At 31.6% G+C, this 24,526-nt stretch overlaps 1 protein-coding gene across 1 annotated transcript in view; it reads right to left on the bottom strand.

The window, feature by feature from the left end:
* The window catches only part of FAM13B, a 53,510-nt gene that overhangs the window by 9,602 nt on the left and 19,382 nt on the right, over positions 1-24,526 (bottom strand). Inside the window, exons 5-7 of the mRNA XM_051215068.1 lie at positions 21,675-21,856; positions 4,188-4,665; positions 582-788 (exon numbers count right to left, since the gene is read on the bottom strand). Of these exons, the coding sequence (XP_051068252.1) occupies positions 582-788; positions 4,188-4,665; positions 21,675-21,856 (867 nt within the window). The remainder of the gene's footprint in view (positions 1-581; positions 789-4,187; positions 4,666-21,674; positions 21,857-24,526) is intronic.

The raw sequence follows: 24,526 nt of genomic DNA, 5'->3' as shown, positions 1-24,526 counted from the left end.
TATTCAAATACTGAAGACATCTTGATTGATTCGATTTATTGGTTTGAAACAGATTGTTTCATTTACATTCTACACAAATAACAAGATATGTACTAAGAAAAAGTACATATTTCGAAAGATAGGTTTTAAAGTGAAATCTATCACTTCATATTCTTATTCTAGCTTTTCGTGTCACATAATTCGCCATGTTTTGCTACATTACAATATAAGACAAATTACTCGGCGAACTTCCTGAATCCCGTATTTTTACTCACAGATATATATAATATTACTATCACTGAAATCATGAACCACCGTTGAAAACCTACGAGCAATGGACGGCCGTTTCATCCTAGTATCAGGCTCCTCGTGAGTGAGCATCCATGAACCCTCACATGGGAATCAAACACAGGGCCTTTGGTCACACGCGAGAACCCTTAACGGTTGAGGATATACTGGAACGAAACGGCCATTCGATGCTTTCAGGTTTTTAATGATGTTTTAACGTGGATTGGTTCGTGACTCGATAAATTCAAAAATTCTCACAGCTCCTAAATGACAATAATTTAATGTAAAGTACACAAAAGTGAATAAAATCTAACCTTTGGATTAGAATATTTATCTGAATTAGTTGGCTTACGTCCATAATCCTGTTCAAATAGTTTTTCATATTCTCGTAAACGAGATTTAAAATTATGTAAGTAATAAGTCAATCTATTGAGAATCTGGTCGTTCGATTCATTAGTCCGATCTGTAGTTGACGGTAATTTCGAATAATTAGTTTCAGGATTTTTTAAATTTGCTTGACTCTGTATAAAAAAACAAAAGGTATATGATCAATTTCAAGTTGAAAATAAAACAAACACCATAAAATCCGAATAATGAAAACAATAGTTGAAGAAGATGGATTCATACAATTCCACAGCTGTAAACAACTTACAATTACAAACAAAACAAAATGACAATAAACAAACGTTTGGTAAACTTGAGTTGATACATTTGAAATTGTTGATCCAAAATGAAACAAAATAATTTTATGAGAAGAATAGGACACAAGTTATGTAATTAAAGATAGTTAAGATTGACACGTAATTTATAAGCTGAAAAGCAATAATCTAGAGCAGAGATGATGTTGTGGTTACTACTGGTTATAAATAACAAGGAAAACAAATTACATAAGCGTAAAGAAAATAATAAATGATTCCACAATTATTGGACGTAATTAAAACTAAAACCAAGATAACATAAGAATATTAATAACATTAAGCAGGAGATAAAGAGGTATTTGATTATAGTCATAACCACGATGATAAAAAAGTCTTGTCACACTTTACTTTAGTTGAGGAATGTTTGGTAATCATCACTTCTCCGAAACGGACTGAAATTAGTGGATTGTTTGTTAGAGAAACGTTCCCACTAGTTTTCTAAACATACTTTAGGAAACCCATGTCTAACAGACATTATTGTCTCGACAAGTGCAACCGCCAGGCACCTGATGAGCAGTTACTATGATTCAAGCATTCAAATTAATGGACAAACAAACAACCAACATCAATGTTTGGCTTGTGTTGAAAATGCATCTCAACTTCGTCAATCAGAGACCTCAACCCACAAACAAAAACTTAATTTTACGTGAACATGAATATATAAAAACATGCTTTGAAAAAAATTAGTTTCAAAAACTCATATTAATCATTACTTATTTTAACACATAAACATTGGTACAATGAGGCACCAACTACATATGCGCCACACAAATCTCATTCGATATGTGTGAGGGCTGCGTTACTGACCGGGTGCCCAAACCGAAGCAGGTGGTTTTCTTAGGGGGCCAGACCCCGAGCCTTCCGACCTGGAGGTCTGATCCACAAGGCAGAGGAGCATCGCAAGGAAGTTCAGTTCCATGGAAGCCGGTGACCAACAATTGGTTCATACGCTATTTGTTCCCGCAGGATACTGGAGCCCATGTGCACCATTGGTATGGAATTCGGTTAAAGCGCTGGACATTCGCTTTTCGTCCTCTCATTTTCGTAAACAACACCCGCGCCACGAGAAGGCAGTGAGTAGGACTTCCCTGACAGAGGCTATATACGCGTGGCCATGTGAGAGCATTTCGAGAGGGAGAGCGGACTCTCCCCACTCTCGGCCGTACAAGGGCATTTGGGGGCCATATTAATCAGACCAAATAGTAATAACTAACACAGGGAAAAGTACATAAATGTTTCGATTTTGTAAATCAGATTCAGGTAAAAAAATCTTTCTAGAAAGTAACTATCAACGAAAGTAAGTTATTGAATACTCATTCATTCATAAAACCAAATAATTTTCAAGGTATTATGAAGGCAATAATGTTTGTTAGGGTGTTTTTTCACGTGATACCTTTTTCATCTCTATGCTAATTTATGTTTTAAATAACCTTAAATAGCTGCTTTGATGATTTATAAACATTTCTAACAAAGAATTAACTATTCTATGTTATGTAATCACATGTTTATTGATATGACTTCGGAATTTACTCAATCGATAACACTTACAGTGAACAAAAAAAAATGTTACAAAATCCTAAAATATTCTTTACAACATCTCTACAAAACTTTAGAACTATTTAAAACAAAAATTTCAAAAAAGTTCCCCATATTTCCTGTGTACCGTAACGTTTGTCATTGAATCAAGTCGAAGAATCAATTTACTATTTGCATTGTATATTAATTAGTCTCTTTAAATTGAATCTTTACTTGTCGTTACGCAAATAATTGACATTTTAACATAATAATATTTCTTTATTAAAATTGATTTTAGAAAGGAGGTGATCTCTAAAGCTTGGTTAATAAGAGGATTTCTACTAACTGAACACAAAATATACATGATTTTTTTACGATAATTCAGAAGACTAACATGTCAGAAAGTGATTAGGCTGTCACATATGTTAAAAACATTAGATATTTAATGCATGTTTAAGAAAAATACATAAACAAAGCATCTGACTAATAAACTCGAGAAAACTATGGATATATAGTTTTGCTGATCGAAGTAATTTAAGCCGTTCATAATCAAATACACAATCGCAAATAATATTTTGTTAATTGATCAGAAGCACAATCCCAAATTGTTTGGATGGTACACTGATTGGTATTAAAGTTTATTCGTTTGATTATTTACTTCAAAGCCCTTAAGAAGGATGAAAACTAAGGTTCAATGTTTTCGCGCAAATGTCAGGTGTTATCGAGGTATTTTCAGGATCTTAATCTTGTCATTGTGTAATAGATACTAAGTGTTAAATATCAATGCTCGTAATGTGCAAGTTTAATATTCACATTTCATCAAGAATATTTTGATAGATTCTTGGTAATTTGTATCAATCTTCAAATTTTTTTAACGAATTCTAATTGCGTTTACCAAAGAAACTAAACATCAAAATGATAAAAAGACACTATTAAAATCAAGCTTACTTGTGAGTACTGTTTGATCATTAAGACAAAGCACTAAACAACTTAACATAATTCATCATGAGAATATATATTAAAGCCGACTAGTTATTTACTCGATGTAGACCGACGAAGATTTGAAGGAAATTATTGTTATAAAATACTACACATTTGCTGTAGACATTTCCAAGGTGCACTACTCTTAATTAACAGGATCATGTGTTTTTTCTAAATAACAAATTAATAAGGGTGGATCTCTATTTTATCGCAAATGCTTACTCAACTAATATTCACTAGCGAAGTATCTACTAGTAAATATAGAAAAAAAACAATTTCTTTACCAATAGCATTTGTAAATCCACTCATCCGAGTTGGAGCAGATAATGATGACTTCTATCAGCTACTTATGAGACTAAAAGCGCACTAATTTTCGAATAATGAGCAACGAATATCTCCGAGAGTAGCTGAATACAAAAAACAGTATGAAGCAGAAATGTACAGGTTGACGGTTTCTAGTAAATTAGACCACTAATGAAGTAGCCTGTATGTATTATGATACAACATTTTAATAAAGCCTCCAAAATCTGGGGCCTCGACTTAAACGTTCTCTCTAGGATAAATGGTTTAATTGATAAGTTCGTATTTTTATTCTGGATGTCATCAACGTCTACTTCATATACAAGTGAAAATAAGAAATCTCAAACATACTACTAACTCATGACTCGATTACAGAACAGGAGTGAATAGTAAGAGAAATTAAATATAACAACACGTAAGACTCACGATAGAATTTGTTTTAGCTACACCGACGTCTGAATAATCTGATTTCGAAATTTGATTCATACCAATTGAACTATGATTAAAATTATTCACTGTATCTGCAGTATCATACACTTTAAAATCTGATAAGCGTTCCTGAAATAAATGCTCTTGTATGCATGATCGAATAGCTATTTCTAAGTATGTTGAAATAATATCACATGTAGATGATTTACGCTTAAATTGATTATCATTAGTATCAACAATATCGTTGGTCTTCGCCAGTTCTGGCACAGTCTTCCTTGCTTTCGTTGTAGTTGTTGCAGCTGGGGTTGTTGAAGCTTTAATACCAATCTGTGGAACATCACAATATGTATTTGTAACATGTGTTAGCATGTGATTTGTCTCAACTTTTGTTGTCGACTGAGTAAGATAATCAGTATCAACATCATCTTCATTATTGCGAGACTTCACACTAGATAAGTTGTCAGAAGTGTTATATCTATGATATAGAACAAAAAACAGCAATTTCAGGTATATCCCAGCGGTAACTATTAAGATATTCGGCAAAAAGATAGATATAAATTTTCGCATAGTTTAGTTACACACACTGAATTAGGCTAGATAAACAACTCAAATCAATAACCAATTGACTGCTATTGCATTCTAGTATAAAATCTAGCAGGGGTGTGCACCACCAACTGAGCCAGAGATTGAACTCCAAATCTTCAGGCTTTGCAGTGAGCGAGCTACTTTTAAGTTTACACTGATATCTAGTGGTACATTAAATGATATTGGTGAAATTATTCAAAACATAAAAATCAACTATTGGAGTGTGGTAGAATTACAGTACAACTATTCAAGTTATGGCATAAATCCACATGTTTAAAGTGGTTAAATTTATATCCTTATTCTATGTTTATTATCGTTTACAAAAAGCCAATAAGCTGAGTTCCAATTACAGTATAGATTGACTTCAGTTAGCCAATAATCAGTTAGAAGAAGTACACAACCTGGCGCATATGTGCATCAGTTCAAGTAGCCACAACACCTTATCAGTACAGCAAAGTGAGATTGTCAAGATAATTCGCAAAGTAACACAGGCACTGACATTATCAGTGATAACAGAAAAGATCGAATAAAGATTATGTGGGTAAAAAAGATTGGCCGTTAGTATATGGTTATGGAGATAGTTGAAGTTATCGCAGACTTAAACTAGACAACCATTGGAAACCTGGAAGGATCATCCTGTTGTGCAACTTTTCTGTTGTGAGCATCCAAAATCCTGCAACCGCGAATTAAGCCCAAAAAGATGGTCGCACAATTGATTGGGGTTAGACTTATACATCATTGGATCCCGGTTCAATGGTTAAGTTAAGCGTTCGCGCGTGAGAACGTAATTCTGGCATAGGTAATTGCGTGCAGCGCCGTGGATGAGAACTGATAAGAAGTTTTATACTAGGACAACATGAAAACCCAGTGCTCGCAGGTTTTCAGTGGTTGTCTAACTTAAATCAGTTTGTGATTTTAATAAAATGAATCGGTTGAATAATATAAGATAAATTTGAGACTCAAAATTTAAAGGAAGACATAGAGTGAATACATCTGCATCATTATAGACGATTCTGAGACAAGCCACCCTATGTTCCCAACCACCGGTACTGATAATCGCTAGGAACTCAATCAGACAGTCTGCACCTACCAACATGGCCCAGTTTCCTTGTCAATGAAATTATGAACTGATGCCACTAAATGGTTTGGCTACCCTTATTTTTCTTTAGATCTAATTCTGAATGATCAAATATCATGCACCAAGTGAGGTGGTTGGTTAGACATAATACACACTCCGACCACTTCAGTTAATAAAGATTTACTACCTCACCAACTGACTTGACATCCTTACCAAGGGTTTGAGTCTAACCTCGGCACTGATCACTCAATAGTCCCAAAAATTGCAACCATTCATTTACAAACATCAGATTAGACAGTGAAGAAATAAAAAACCAAATAATCAATAAGATCATTGAGCTAACCGATCATTAATAACATTACAAATATTGTCAGGAGAAATTGTCTAAATTAAGATCAACTTCTGTTAGATCTAATCATCAAAGGAAATATTAAGTGCATCCATCGAAATGACTTGAAAGAACAAACAATCTTAACAGTTTTAAATTACTATATTGAAATAAATTATTCTCAAACAATTGATCAACAACGATAAATTAAAACAATATTTGATTTTTAAAACATTAATGCAATCAAAAGATGAAAATAGTAAAATAATTAATTTTTAAAACAGAAACCTAATGTTAGTTCAACCATTATTATTTGTGATTATTAAACTAACGACTAAGTAGACAATATGGATTTAACATAGAAACGAAACATATAAACATAAAAATAATTGAGCTAATTAAAAGTAATCACATATCTATGTACTTAACCTTCTAATACAATTGAGTTGTCTGAAATACTAGTGATACTCTAAACGACTTTAAGAATAGAAGACAATGAAGTGGAATACAGATCTCTAGTTAGCAGATTTAACCAAAATAAACTAATGATCCATAATAAAAAGCATATATAACTTCAGAAACAAAATAATAAACTCAGTAGTGGAATGAAAATTATGAAATATGTATGAGCGTTAAGTTATTCGCTTCGAGTAAGTCACTAGATAACCCACTTTAATTTTATTAATAAACGAGACATTTTAAAATACCGTTTTGATTCATTTCATAATCAACATGAAAGCGTACACATATAAACACAGTTTAAATTGTATCACTAGTCAATACATACACAATATGTGTACATAATACAACCCTGGAAAAAATAAACGTGAATAACAATAATTCATCCCTGTTGACGCCACTGAATAGCAACATATCAGTAATTAATAATACTTAAACCCATGGATATTTGTCAACTAATTGGGTCATATTCTATGGACTTTGTATTACAAGTTTTCATTTCAATAGTAATCGCTTTGTGCTGTACTTCAGTGGCAGATAAGTGAGAAACGACAAGGTCTGGAGAATTCCAATCAACCACCTACTAATGCTATACGCAAATCAAACTAATTAGAAAATAGATAAGATGGTTTGACTACTAATAACAATGCTAAAATCATGTACGTCGATCTATAAGCTGATGGTTAGATTAATGAAGACGTGATCATATTAAAATAAGGTAGTATTTCTTTGTTTAGTGAATAAATCACATTTACAATGCTAGAAATAACGAAACACCAAACTTGTTTATCATCGTTGTATCATAGAAATTATCTGATAACTAAATGAACAATTTGAAACTGTCAACCAGAGAAATTAGTAGCTTATTACTAAAACGAAAAAAGTGACGAAAAATATGTTAAGTACTGCATATTGTAGCATATTCCAAATCTTGTTCTACTAACTTCCAGATTCGATTTTTAGATTGTCTTAAGCTTACTCTTGTGTAAGTGATTATTCAGTGGTCAACTCACTTTTTTCTTGTTTCTCTTTCATTAAACATCCTCTCACACTCTCTCACCACAGAATGTACCTTCAGGTTAAATACAAACCAATTTATATTTGCATCTCATCAAGGGATTTATTCCTAGGGTAACTCCAGCCATCTGGTTAAGTTGCACATACTACGAGAACCTCTAAAACTTGGTTTATTACGCATCAGCTTACACTAATTCACATAAACTCGTCTATAATACCATACACTATAACAGCATGGTTCTTTGATCTAGGAAGACATAAAGAAGAACAACAGATGTATGTGCTATACCATATCTTAAGGTTGAAAACATTAAATCGGATCGGAGTTTTAAAAATATATATACCAAGAGAATTATTAACAATATATATACTTAAAATAATTGATTTGAAAAATAATATGCATAGTAAGTCGACAAGCCTATTGTTACACTCTCATAAAACTATAACAATTAATGTGATAAATGTGGAATATAAACCAACTGAGAAACACTGTTTTACACAAAGTATATACATCAAAACTGGATTTGTCATTTACGTCATCAAAGAGCTATGGTGGCTTAATTGACCGATGAGATTACTGAAATCGATGACATGCTCGAATTGATTATTTACTCAAAGGACAAACAAATCCTGATAGTTGAACCTATTAGATTACAAATACCAGAAAAACTAGATAATTAACTGAATCCAAGAGTTAAATGAAAAATTTTATATACAAGCAAAATATAAGAACAAATTTAATGTGACTACGAATCATCTGTTAATTATAACAAATGAATAATGAACGATAAAAATGAAGGGATGAAGAAACAGTTAATGATCGCACACTTCAGCAGTCATTTGTGAGAATAATGCTAACCTAACAATGATTATACACTTGATATTGGCTAGCAGTGAAAATGTTTCATCCTAGTGAGGATTTATTAGCTGGATATATATATATATATATATATATATATATATATATATATATATCTTCCCATCAATATAGAATTAAATTATTTTAAAGTTTAATATTTACAGCAACCACATTTAATTCAACAGGTCTAAATCGTTCTTATTCTTCGGTAACTCACATCAACATGATCACACACTCGTCTTAAATCGAACAAAATGTTCATTCTTAATTTGATTAACAGACATTCTCAAGTATAAAGTCAAAAATTTAACTACAGAAAACATCGAGGTATCATTTAAACCAACAGCGGAAATGATGATATTTCAACAATAAACAAGTCCAATAATATAAGCTGCCAATAATTATTGAAAATTCCACTTTATAACACATACATAATATGCATAAATACCATAAATTTAACAACACATATAATTTTCTTTTAGGAATCGATAAGTAACAGTTGAGAATCACGCGAAATACAAAGTGATTATTTAATGTCCTTAAAGCAGAAGATCAATTTTTCTAACTTGATTCAACAGAAAAAAACAACAACAACTTCAACCGACTAAATCCTATTATCAGAAAAGCAATCTACACGGCAACACGAAAATAATACCGACAAAGATTCGTTTTTGTGTATATATAAAAAGTTAGACTTTATTCCTTATGGTAATAATAAGTTTTTATATTGAATACAATGTTCAAACTAAGGGGTAAGCACTTTTAAATCATTAAAAGTAAATAGTTTAAAATTATATATTATAAAACAATAACAATCAAGTAATCCTGATTGTTTAGTCAACTATAAAGTTAGATTGATAGTAAATTAGTCAAAGTACAGAAACGTGTGTGTACTGAAATACGAGTCATAACTAAAATATGAAATATAAAAGGGTAAAGAGTCAAGTCCTCAATTGCTTAGTAATTTATTTATTGTGATTTATTTTATTCAAGTGGTAAAATTTACTAAAACACAATTCTTTTTTTCAAATATTGTGAAAAAACTACTTCACTCTTGTATTTTATGAACAATAGTATCGCATAACTTGTATTGTTTGTCATGAATTCTCAGATCCATGTTTGCAACGAATGAGGGGATAAACAACACTTTAGTGATGAGTACTATCTATCAATGTGTTTTTTTATTCACCTTTGAAATATCAAAGATATCAGACAGTGATCTCCAAATACACACGGTACATCAAAGTTGTATGGTGAGTTAATGTGAATGTACAAGTGACGATTGTGTATGATATAGGAATTATGCACTGAGTAAAAGGTAAACCCCAGGACATAAATACTTCCATCATTTTAACTACTGATAAGTATTGTAAGTATAGGGTTGTGTAGATTGTTGAGTCTCACAACCAAATACTTAAAATTATCGTGTGCTCACTAGTGACTAGCTTGGAGAGGAAATTTCCAAAGTTCTGGTAAGAAGCCGTGACCAGTGGAGTTCAATCCGTGTCAGGTGTGAGGTAGTTACCTAACAAAGACAATAGAAGATCGTCGCGTAGTACCATGGTTAAATTGAAGTTAGACATTCAAGCCATTGGATACCGGCTCAGTGATCTAGAGGTCAAGTGTTCGCGCATGATACCGAAGGATCTGGATTCGATTACCGCTTGTGGGATCGTGGATGCGAACTGCTTAAGAGACCCACAATAGGACGGAACAGCCGTCCATTGCTTCCAGGTTTTCAGTGGTGGTTTGACACTGATTAACTCATGATTTGAATGATATTGGTAAGTATATATGAAATTATCACTTATTTGGACTAGGTAATTTATGGAATATTTTTATTTTGAACACTGCAAAATAACGTCAGTCGAAGAACAACTATAAATCAGGAAACACTGAATAGATGTTTCATTTTACTTGAAACCACTATTCAGAAGTGAAGATCGACGATTGAATATGAGATCAAACCTATGCACTTCATCTTGAATTACAATAACATGATTCATACACTGACTCCATACTTGGAAGCTCTTGGGATTGAATGGCTTCATAGGTCACGGGCTTATCATCAGAACTAGATAAGTGCTTAATTCGAAAGTTTATAGTTCTAGATAAGACAAAATTTCTGATTAACTTCATATATTTAATTCCGTTCATCATCTTGAAGAGAGAGAACACAAAATTAAGCAGAATAACATGAAATCATTTCATTTCGTTAAATTCTCATCAGCTACTTACAACCTGTAATATACTAAAATCAAAATTATCATAAAGTTAACATGGTTATAACAGTGAAATTGTTTTGATATAGATATGTATCCTTATGATGGAGTGGCGATTTCAATCAATATAATGACTGAAGAAATATAACGATAGTTGTAAACAAATATAATATGTAAAAGAAAAATTCTGGGTCATCAGGCATACTAACAAAAGGTTACTGTGCTATAAAAAAAGCTGACCGATGATGTAACAAAGTAGATGAACATAAATTACTAGTAATTAAGAATAACAAGAATTGAGATCAGTTAGTCAAAAGTAAAATTATGAATTTGAAAGTGATGCAATCAAAATAAAAGAGTTGAAGTAATGATATAATATTTTGAAAAAAGCAAGAACAAAGATTCTAGCAGAATAGCATGAATTCATTTTATTTCGCAGGTTCTATTCTATACTAATGTGTCTTCAACATAACTTCCGATTGAATTCTTTTCTGTAAGTAATATAAACTCATTTCGTAATTATGTTTTAAACATAATAGGTTGTAGGCAGCTGACGAGAACTAACGAAATAAAACGATTTCATGCTATTCTGCTAGAATCTTTGTTCTTGCTCTTTTAAAAATGATAAAGGGAACTATGTGTATGAAATGATATAATAAACTGACGATAACATCATCATAATTAGTAAAGATTTGGCACTGTTTCCTTTTGATCTATGGCTTAGATAAAATTAGGACGACTAGAGTTTAAGTGCAGATTGTTAATTCTGAAAGATTTCAATTAATCACATCGATGTCCTGTGTCAAACAGATGTTTTGAAATAGTAGTGCTGAAAACCATTAATCCTATTGACCTATGACTTTTTAAAATGTTTTTGGAGTCGAACGCTGAGTGCTCTTTGAGTTTTACCGATGTAACTGCTCCGACAGATAAATGTAAATTAATCTATACGGTAGGAGATAACATGAAAGGAGTACCTATATATCATTGATTGCAGTAAATAACATGTAGTTTGTACAATATATTCAGTCTTGGTAAAGGCTCAGCGTTCACGAGGAATCCCCCCAACTGTTTTCACCTAGTTATTTTAGGAAAAAATTCTTTCTAGAAATACAGATATAAAATAAATAATATTTCACTGATTAGGTACACATTAATTGAAACACTGGAATATTATTTTGTTATCAGTAGGTTAAGCTTAGATTCTTGAGGAGCATACAAATAGATATGGCATGGTCATAAGTGGAATTTCTAAACCACTTAGTTTCTGGTAACCTGGTTTCAAAGGAATAATAAGAAAAAAACTTTGTCACAACTAATTGATGTGTAAATAATGTTTGAGTTTTACTATTATTAGTATTATTATTAATATTATTATTATTACTACTACTGATCAGCCATGTTATTCACCTGGAACTGTACTACCCTCTTATATAATCGAGTTTGATGAGTATGCATTTTATAATAAAGAATGTGACCATGTAAATTATTAAAATAAATTAAAGTAATAGACACGGTTAGTATTAAATATCCTTCATTATTTTCATTTATTTTATCAACACTACTGATTATTTAAATTGACTTTAAGAACAGAAACTATTTTCAATAAAATATTTCAAGTGGGTTAAAACAAACAATTTATGGAATCAACCTTAATATAAAAGATTGTTAGGTGATGATAAGTAGATAAGATAATACAATCTAGAGTATGATATAACAATTATCTAGATATTTAATTTTCTATAATTGATTGAACTTATATAAATATACTGGATAAAAAATTGTAACTTAGAAAAGCACTTTGATGATTTCTTCAGTATGTACATATTTTAAAAATAGATGATCTATAAGAATATTGTATTCTAACCATGGTATTAAATTGAATGTTGTAAATAATTATGCAACAACTATATGTACATTCATTTTAACTTTCTTAACATATAATTTAAAAATAAGTTTATAGACAGACGGTCAACTGATAGTAACGATGACAACTAACAAATTGGTCAATATTATTCTTTTTCTGGTAGATGAAAATGAGATATTAGAAGAAAAAAAAAAGAATCACAATGAATAACACCAAATAGATGGTTATTGTAACTAAAACTATGAATAGTGTATTAAATTCTCAGTGAAAATACCAAATTAAAAAGGATATAAGCAAATTTAATGAATGGTTGTTCTGAATTACAGATCAAGTATACTACCACCGAGTATGTAGCCGACTAAGCCCTAATTGACATTCACATAAGGAGGGAAAAATCATAACATATATTAAAAAAACTAATTATATTTATCTATCAATTTTCAACTAAGAAATAATTGACATATATATATTTATGGGAGTGAGAAAAATTACTATTCGAAAGTACACACCTAAATACAGATAAAGTATTAATAGAAGAGGTCAAGGATAAGCAAAACAAAAAAAAATAGATACGTAACTATAGTACCTCGATCATTCAAGGAAGAGAAACAATACAGAATATTATTCATTAATATGTAATACAAACTGTGTTTAAAAATTAGTGAAAGAAAGTAGCTGGATTTAAATGAATTCGTTTGTGAATAAAATATTAATTCAAATTTGATATCAACTGATGAACCGTTGGAAAGATATATAATAATGTTAAAAATTGTTAAGGAGTTTAAAAAATTCCTTTTCAGTCTTTAAAACCTCAAAAAACTAGAGAAAATGTTTGATTCAATCAGCATTGAGTCGGAGTTTCCTAGAAATACCTAGAAAAAATGAAGGATTACGTGTCATATTTTTGATCAGATAATTGCATATATGGTGAGCATATTTAGTATGTTTCCAAAAATTTCTAAAGGACAAAGGCCACATTCAACTTTATAAATATTCTCGATTTTCTGTACATAGAATAACCTTGAGGTAAAGTTCTTACATTTCGTAGCTTTTCTTTACTGCTCGAGTTGCCGTGTAATAAGAAGCGGTTAGGAAGGGAGTAAATAAGAGTGTCAGTGGCAGAATTGTCGAGTACCATCACTAATTATATTCACTATATCTGTTCAGCAAACTGTACCCTCGAATGCAATACATCCATGCTTAGCGGTAGGTAGCTTATGATCAGATCAATAAAGTGATAGTTTTTTCTCTTTATGTGGACAGCTTTTTGATATATCACGAAAGAAATAGAGATTCTTAAAAGATCAACCTAATAATAATGAAACTAAGTAATGAATGTATATCGAGCACCAGTATATTTAACATCAAAATTGTCAACTGACACTAACTACATCGATTTTGGCACTTTACTTTAGCTAACCACTATACACTAAAGATATGTAAAATGTTATTGCCAAAACTGACAAGTCTTTCAATAATAAATTGAGAGATGTTTAGAAAGAACTTCCATTCATTGTAGTTACTTTTCAGTAAGTTTATAGTTTAAACTTAATCAGAAAGAGTAACTAAAATGAAGTATTTAGTGGGACTCTTATTTTGATGTCAATTAGATCGGACGATGTTGTCGACGAGCTCATCAATTTAGTAGCCCGAGATCTGACTCCGATAGGATCATATGATTGATCTTTATTGAAAATATATCTGTCGAAATATATATGTCGCCAATCCTCGTATATAATTATCGACTTAGATCGTGTTAGTGAATCACGGAACTAAATAAGTCAAATACGAGAATGAAGTTTTGCATATGTACATTTTGTACACTCATTGATCTGGACAGACAATCACGGAATGAAGAGAAGAGAGCGAAGCAAAGTAACGCGCAGAGAAGGAATGTGAGCCAACTTCGTTTAACCAAGAGTGAATCAATATTTATAGTCACATAAAAATAAGCTACAGACATGTGATGAATGGGATAAGAAGGGCAAACACAGATACGCTCATATAAAAAACAGTTAGGGTTGAATAATTAACAAGGTCAAAATGTGACTCAAGAAGAATAGATGAATTGGTTTGTCCGGAAGCTAGAATAAGTTATGTGGGCTTAACATAGTGACCGACTCTACGAGTACACCATTTTTCCTGCCAATTGCTATTATGCCCATCTAAAGGTGAAAAGTTTGATCATGAATAAACCATAACATTAGTGTCTGAATTGATGAGTGGATTTATAGAAAAGAACACTAACATATATAGCTAAACAAGAAGCCTCAAATAGGAAATATATAGATTACTATCTATATCTAAGGGTGAACTAAATATGAATAGGATATTCTACAAATCCGCTTGCGATAATCAGATTTAAATCAATTAATCTTTTCGTTAAATTTAATGATATAAACAATAGTTTCACCTGTTAACTACATATATATGAATATTTTAAATGTAAAGCAAAATGTTTTAGAGAAGAAAAGCATATTCATTTAAAACAATAAGAGATATTACTGGAAGCAATTGTAAAGCTTAAATGCTACACTTTTTTTGGTAATAACACTAATATACTACAGTATACAATGTACATGATAAACATAGAAACAGTTGGCAGAAAATCGACATAATAAGTGAACAATACCTGGAAATGTTTTTTTTCGCTCATTAGAACAAGTAAATTTCTATTCAGAAAAATAAAAAAACATAAATGTATCTCCCATGTATTCAAAATATTAAATAATGTGTTTTGTCTGTAGTAAAAGTGGTTAGATAGTAATGAGAACTAATTAAATACAATTAATCGTGTAAAATAGGTTGTTAATCAGTTATCTAATTATTGTAATTACATCAAACTTTTTGAGTTAATTAGAACCCATATATAGTTAATCACTAATGTATCTGAATAGTTCTAACTATATACTAAAATCTAATATATTTGTAAATAATTGAATGTTCTATTTGATTTGAAATATACACAATCACTAGATGGTATTGTAATTAATGATAATGAAAAACCTAGTCAGATTAACTTATAACACTGTCTCCCGTCTTCCAACAAATACTCATTGAAAATACTATTAAAGTAGTGAAGATAACATTAGACATGATATCATGAAGTTTTATTCTAATAATCCACACACTCTTCAACCTGAATCCGTTGGAGATACGGATGGTCCTGTCTCAATGTTCTTGATAGGTTACCACCTCATTCCTAACATGAATGAATCCACGAATATCGGCTACTATTTCACAGAAAGGAAAATATTGTGTTATATGAATGTCGAGGACATGTATAATAATTACAAATCGGTATAAAGATTTGTGGAGATCGCAGTATTTTAACAACTGAATTCACGAGTCAATCTAAGCTGAATCACCATTGAAAACTTGGAAGCATTGGACGGCTGCTCCGTCTTAGTATGAGACTCTTCAGCAGTGCACATCTAGACTCTGATATTATTTGTAATATTCTGGTTATTCAGCTAGCTGACGAATCCCGAATAGGGTGGCAGATGTGTTTCCAATATACCGCTGCTAGAAACAATTAACAAAAATTCCTAGTATCATTGTTACTACTGTGGTGTACGTTAATTATGTTGTGTGTAACATATCAGAAAGAAAATGCCTGACAGCAGAAGACTGAATCAAAGAGAACAGAAATGAAATCAGAGAGTAATTGTAATAATGACAGAGTTTAAAGAATCATGAAAAAGACAACTGAAGGAAGATGTACAAATAATGTATTTAATGTATGGTTTCCATATTTTACGAAAACAATAAATTGGTTATCCCCACCTGAGTTCTTCGTTCACTACGCTAATATTATTTTAACTAATTTGTCATTTATGATGTTGTACTAACTTGGTGCAGCAACTTCAGCCAATGTATGTATTTGTTAGATTCTATAGTGTATATGTTTGATTGACTGGATGACACGAACTAATGATTGGGTATTAAAATACACAAATAAAGTTACAAGGGTAAGTAAAACCACTTTCCAATAGTTTTACTACAAAAAAAACCTTTATAAAACTATTTTTATTTAGCACTGAATAGCAAAAAAGTAAGGCAACAAGTGTATATTTAATAACATTTTATAAGAAGCTTCTCAATCATTATTGTTTGAGTTGCATTTACCAATTACTTGATTCACAATCCCGAGAGGCATTTTGGTCCCCCCAATTTGTGGAAATATTCTCACAAATGAGTGGCACATCTTCCATGGAAGCCATGAACTTACAGCCAAATGAACGTTTTGGAAGGTAATAATAATAACACCAAGTAAAAGATTACTTAACCATTTTGTGTAAGAGGTAATGGTACCATTTGGGTGCTTGAAACAAAGTGAAGTCAAATTCGAGCTAACAATCTGGCTGTTGAAAACCAAGTGCTTCAGCCACTAAATGGACTCTTAGAACTCTAGGTCGTATAAGAAGAACCAGTGGGGGGGGGGGCACACAAAGTACTAGAGTATTATTAGTAAGTCTATACCACAAGCAGTTATTTATCAGACAACCCAACTTCGGACTAACTATAAAGATAAAAAATTTATTCAATTATATTTAGGGTTATACTCTTGCCTTATTTAATCCTTTGTTATTAGATGATGTTGATACTAAATATTAAGCAAACAATAACAACATTATTTCAGTATATCTAACTTCATTCCATGATTCTAGAACTTGGATCATATACGTAAAAGAGGATCACGTGCTTTATTAGTACATATATGAAAGACTACGGAATGTCTGTGCCATTGTACAAAATCTTAAAATATGGCTTTATGTTCATTAAGAAAAAGTAATAATATTAGAATAGAAAATAGTTAAAACACGCTAATTGATAAATCCTCTCATTCTGTAATCTACTGTATTGTTATTATTATCACCATCAACGATCTTGTCTTGTGCTGAATAAGACCCTAGAAAATTTATATTTATACAACTTAATAACTTATACTGGACTAGATCATAAAACATTAGGCTAAAAATCAACGGAAGGCATACTCTCATTAACTTTTGATAAAATCAATTTTACTGTAAAACTTTAATAATAGACACTTCAGTAAATAAAATGAGATATTAACTTGAGAAAAGCAACAAAATTTATATAAATGGGATAACACTAATTTCTATCTATCAATTCCGTAAAAATTAAGCAATAAAACTATTGATGAAGCTTAAAATCAGTGTAGACCAGAATCTAATGTACATATATAACGGTTTAGAGTAATAAATATCCAATTAAAGTTAAAAACATTAGGCTAGGTGCTACCGTAAAGCGATGATCGACCTTGAACTCGTTCATCTACGTCTTACCATCTCAAGGTCGGGAAGACTAAAAGTGGAAAAATCCTGGTTTGAAGACGTACTGCTGACTTGACAGGGATTTAGTAACAGTAAGGTTCCGTCGAACAACCAGCATCTGTAGTGAAGTATCCTTTCCATGACAGAAGCAAGAAGTAATAGAAGGTTTACTATAAAATTCCACACCTTGACCGATCCCTAAGGATTTGAATGCCCAGCGAATTGAAACAACGATATTTTCAATATAAAAAATAAATATCACTTGGTTTTTCATCCAACATTGCACTAATGTTGTCCAACAAGATAATTATGACTGAGGAGGATTCAGTATGGGTACATTAAAGAGTCTATAGAAATCAGTATAAAATACGATTTAGTAGAAAGACTGTATAATCATATGATAAATAAATTATATACTACAAGAAAACTGTTAGACAATAAACTTCGGAGAAAAGAAAATGGAATCAAGAAATGAAGTAAACCGGAACATAAATACAATAAAACTACAATCATTACAAAATTAATGATAGTCATGGCAAATCGAAATAAAAAATATTAATAAAATATCATATCATAAATGTATTCGTTCACACACACAAAAAAAACATTGCTAGTTTATAAATAAGAAGTTAAGATTACAACACACATACTAGAACACATTTAAAGAGGTTGATTAGTCATCTATTCACCATATAAAAACATGGATCTTATCAAATGAAATGATCGGAATACAAACGGACAGTGATTAAATATCCAAACATCATCGTATACATGATTCAATCATAATTACACTGAAAGTATGTGCAATTCAATACATATAGACATCTCTAAAGGTAATCATGGTTAACCCGACCGTTGTTGCTACCTTGACCTGGTGGTCGGGCTTGCCTATCGTGATCAACCAATCGAGCTATACTGGCTGGAACAACTGTTCCTCAAGGTCCTACCATGCCAGACAGGTCAGTTGAAGAACAGTGAAACTAAAAGCAGTAAACCCAAGGTCTGAGGGCGAAGTCGAACTGTTGACTATAGAGAGGTGTTACAGCAGTAAGGTGTTTCCCTCAGACAACCAGCATGACAGCGATACTGCCTTCTCACAAAAAGGGGTGGGGTTAGAAAAGGTCGACCCTAAAAATACACACCTCACCTTATCCCACGGATATCCGTCTCCGGTGTTAAGGTCTCAACAAGTACGGAGCTAACACAAAAATTACTCATAAAAAGGTCGTGTGTGACCGACCTCAAGCAGTTGTCCCTTGGGCACTGCGGTCACGCTCTCAGGTCACTAAGACCACCTCTAATCCAATTTCCTTTTCAGATACCTCCAGAAGAACCCTTCCACGGGGTGGGTAACCAGGAAGTGTTAACTGCCCTCATACCTCTAACAGCACACAAGATCACTCTATTCATAATCAAACCCCTTCTTCAATTCCTACCTCTAATCATGGTTAAAATACAAAAAATATTGCATAAAATTAACACAAAAGTTTATATGAATAGTCTCATTTAAGCCATATAATTTGTTGTACCGTTTTGATAATATATTTTACAAAATAGAAGTCTAGTAAATTAAAGGTGTAAAATGGTGTTTCAAATACGAAGATGAGCAACGGATTTCGTTAATTGATAGTAAGTGATGAATAGTACGAGATTTAACAAAATTTATTAAGTGAAATGGAAGCATCTAAATGAGACAGTACAGAAATATCACAAACAAAAATATTTTAGAAAAATACCTAATGAATAAAATATCTAGACTGATTATCAAAAGAATAAGTTTAATTTTGCCGATTCTTTCCACCTTTGTCCAAACAAATACGAAAATTTAGAAGTTGAACTCATGAGTCGATTTAGGCTAGACCACTATTGAAAACTTGGAAGGAATGGATGACCGTTTCGTCCTAGTATGGGACTCCTTAGCAGTGCGTATCCACGATCCCGCATACATGAATTGAACCCAAGACCTTCGATCTCGCGCGCGAATGCCAAACCTCTAGATCACTGAGCCAGCATCTAGCGGTGTTAGTGTCTAACTTCAACCAATCCAATGGTGGTCTTGCTTAAATCAACCCATGAATTCAACTATTAAATTACTATAAACTCCACAAACCCCCATTCTGAAAATATGAGAATAACAATATTGCAATAAACATGGTATTTATACTCTATGAATAATAGACTTTGGATAAGCAAATCTTGTGGAACGTTTGTATTAAGAAATTGAGTTAGTAGAAAAAACCAATTATAACTAAATCTCAATTGAAAATAAACAAACCATTATACTTTAATCTTTTTTAGGAAGTACGCGTTTCTGATCCTTTCTAAATTGATACTAGTTTAAAATAGTACTCCTCAAATTGTGAGGAAAGTGGTTAGTTGATATGTGATATAAAAGTTAGTTCCAGTCAATTGCTTTATGCATAGTTATAGATCGTCAGAATTTTGCATACATTTACATTACATTCATCACATTCTTCAAACAGTTGTTTACTGTAACTGATGGATTAATTAATTAATTGCTATGAATCAGGATGGTTTATAGACTACAAGTTATAAACAGCTAATACGGACACGAACGAAAGAAAATGTTAATCTGTTCAAATCCTTATTTAAAAAAACAAGTAAAACGATGGAATATTTCTTTTTACTTAGCTCGCTGTCATGACTCAACATCCTGAAATATGGGTTTTAAAACAGAGTATAGAATTAGTACCAAGTAAATGATGGTCGATCAATTTAATAATGTATCCCAATATTTTCTCTAAAGATCTAAATCGGTTAATACATCAACGAATGTAAGATTATAATTGGAACTACATAATTTATTGATTATCACAAATATTACTCAAGAATATAAATAGGAATTAAGGACTGTAAAAGTGATTTTGAAATCGATCAAGTGACATTACATATTTAATGAACAAATCGAGTAATCGGTGTAGTAATACAATTGACTTTGTAACGCTAATAGTGAAAGAGCGTCAACTAACAAGTTTGATGAACGAACAAAAGAACCGTAAGTTCTATTCTGTCTCATTTATACAACCCTGGCCACCACATCCACATAAAGCTAGATTTAAAAGTTTAACATAGCATTCTACTGAAACTGTTTGGGACTCATCAGCTAGATGCACCTGGATTACAGAGCTGATGTTCACTTTGGGACTTGAACCCGGTGATTTTCGCTTCAAATGAGATCGTGGTATCCATTTAGCTACCGAGTTCATATAGCCACTAGCTTATGCAGGTACATCCAGCTGATAAGTCTCAAATAGGACGAAACGCGCGTCCTGGATTCCGCTGCTAGCCACCTCCCATCTCTTCTTCAAATGTTTGTGATATTACTGACAATATCGAGGTAATTTACGCATGAAGTACATATGCCAAGAAAGAGACCGATCAATTCCAGTCGTAAATATCAGTGGGAAGATTTATTTGGTATTAATTTAATAATTAATTATAAAACCTACATACTGGTGTAGAGCTGTGGTAAGGAGCTAATTGAAAAGGAAGAATTTCTTTGCTCAACTTGTGCATAGTGAAAATAATTAATACAAAACTGTGACTATGATTATCTTCGTTGCTCCACCTAACTTTGATCAAAGTAAACTTTTGATATTCAGATAAAATTAATCACAAATATTTATCCCTTCTAAACTCTGACTATATGGAGATATCAACTATGAACAAACAAACATACCCACTAATATACGTATAATGCAATATGCATATTTTATTACATATAGATGAACATGTTATGTCATCAATTTACCCAAATTTATCGTCGTACTTTTTATTTCTAACAGCTTGAATTTGTGTATAATTTTTGTCTGATAAATTGTCATTTAAAGTTGTTACATTTTCACAGCTTGGTGCAATCATACGAAATAAACTGTCAGAATGTTCAATTAAAATCCCCATGATATGATTGATTGAATTCTGTTCTCGATAACCCTAGGATTGTAAAAAAAAAAAGCAAATAAACATCTATATTAGAATGAAAAGAAAATATTAGACAACAACGGTAGTATTAATGAAATACGAATAACGGACGAGTAAATTCACTAGAACAAATTTTTTCATTGAAAACAGGTTGGACACAAACAAACGCACTGCAAAATATTATTTTGCTATAGATCTCGGAACCAAAATCACTAACACAAAAATACGTAAAAATATTTCAGTGTTAATGAATTAATTAAGGATCATGATAACAGGTAATTCAATACTGTATTGATCAGGTTGAAAACAGTTCGAGCGCACTTCATATCCTTACAGAATTTACAGAAAATAAATACAAATCAGTAGTGGAATTTTAAAAGGCTGATACACTAGACAATTATTAAATGTTCAATACTAAGTGAATATTAAATAGATAAGGTAATATTTACTTTTAGCATCGAAACGACCATCAATGATCAAATTTAAATGTAATTCACTGTTAAGGAATTAAGTGTAATTTGCAAATTGAACTGTTATCCTACATTCACTAAATTTTAGGCAGTCAAGCAGTAAATGTAGTTCTAACGCACAAGAGTGTGGCTTAAATCCTGTATGTTTGACCACTGAATTGAATTAGCTTATTAGTAAATAAGGAGGGTTAGTGATTATAGATAAATTTGTTAAACAGCGCGTAAAACTATTTATTACGTTACATCAATTATGAATTGGTGAGAAATATGAATTCGAATGACAAAACGATTTGAGATACATCACAATGATGATAAGAAGCAAACACAAAACCTTATTGAGAATCATCCAACTGACTAACAGTGATTGCATAACAATAAGTATCTAATAAGAATGAAGGTGATAACTACAATGTCATGAAAAACGAACAAACATAAGGCTAATACATACAATTATTTAATTAAAGATTCAAAGTTACTACATTGAAAAATTTCAAAACAACTATCAATAATTGTAGTTTTGCATCACGAACTGACCTTAGTCGGACAACCATTGGAAACCAAGGTCTATTTAATAGCTGTTTCATCATAGTTTGAAACTCACAACCAGTGTATATGCACAACCCCACCAGAGATCGAATCCAGGACTTTTAGGATTCGCAGTGAGAGCCTAACCTGTTGAAAACTAGTAGGGTCATGGATGTACACTGATGACGAGATTTTATACTAGGACGAAACAGCTGTGTAGCACCTTCTGGATTTTAATGGTTGTTTGACTAAAGTCGGTTTATGTTCCGAGACTAAGATTTACCTACCTCTAAATCCCCCTATACTAAAGCAAATTAACGAATATTTTCCCCAGTTGATGTATAGATGACAAATATATGTGGCAAATATTCGTTAAATAATGTAGTTTTTTTAAAACCACTTACACTGTAATAAATCGCATCTCGTACACTAACGTTCAAACACAGTACATGCGGTGAATTCGAACATCTCGTTTTCTCAGTGAAACCAGACAAACGAGAATCTCTCTCAGTATGCTTAAAATTGATACTACTAGTAACATACCAAAAAAGTATTCACTACAAAATGACATCAACAGAAAAAGCACCAGTGGAAAGAAACAAGTAATAACAGCATATGTATAGTTGTTTTATCTTCATTCGAAATAGTTCAGCAGTATTCACTACGGACCGATTCCATACTATATTTAGTATGTGTTTGTGTTGCATATACTACTGAGCCCCCGATTAGAATAATAAAAAATTACTGCACAATGATGCCTTGGTTTGTAATTCATAATCTCAAAGTAAATTACCTTAAAAATAACTATAAACAGACTTTTTTACAAATCAAACTATGAAGAAAAAAAAAGAACTAAGTCAGTAGAAATTAAAGATCAATTACCAGTTGTTATTCATTTCAAGAGTAATACAATAAAACAAAGAGGTTTTGTCAGGTTACTAGCACACATACATACATATATGCACATATATAAGCAAACCAAATTTTCAATTTCCAAAACAGATAGGTGTATAATAATGCAATCAATTCGATCGAATCCCAAATCAACAAAAATTAATGAATGAATAGGTGAATCAACTAACTAAACACATAGAAACACACACACACACAACTAGCACTGCTAGATTAAAACGCATTAGAATAGCTCTTCATAGTAGGCATATATATGTCTATGATTAATATACAGTATACGTAAAATAATGTACGTTGTATTGTAAATTATTTTTTAATAAAAAAAAAAAAACAAAACCTTAACAAATCAATAAACAACATAATAGAATTGCTGTAACAACAAATATTATCAATTCATATAAATCACAAGACAAAGGGGAAGGAACATGAAGAAATAAGAGAAATAGATGGAGAATAAATAGGTAATAAATAAATTAGAGATAGGCAAAGAGAATGCGTCATAAGATTGTATGAATGATACTTTTAGTGGCCCTATTTCTGACTCCTAATATATTGTATGATGATTGTTATCGAAATATACATATCTCTAACCCTTGTATATAATTATCGATTTAGACAATAACGGAATAAAAAAAGCCAAATATGAGAATGAATTTCCGATTCGTATGTTTCATACACTCGTTGATACAGTCGGGCAATTAGAGAAATGAAGTGGATAATGTAAAATGAAGCGATGAGAAGGCGAGTGAGCAAACTCCTTTTGACCAAGCAATAC

Source organism: Schistosoma haematobium, chromosome 2 (genome assembly GCF_000699445.3).
Source record: "Schistosoma haematobium chromosome 2, whole genome shotgun sequence".
NCBI classification, from domain to species: domain Eukaryota; kingdom Metazoa; phylum Platyhelminthes; class Trematoda; order Strigeidida; family Schistosomatidae; genus Schistosoma; species Schistosoma haematobium.
Note: the sequence above shows the minus strand (reverse complement) of the source record. Positions and strands in the feature narration are given on the sequence as shown.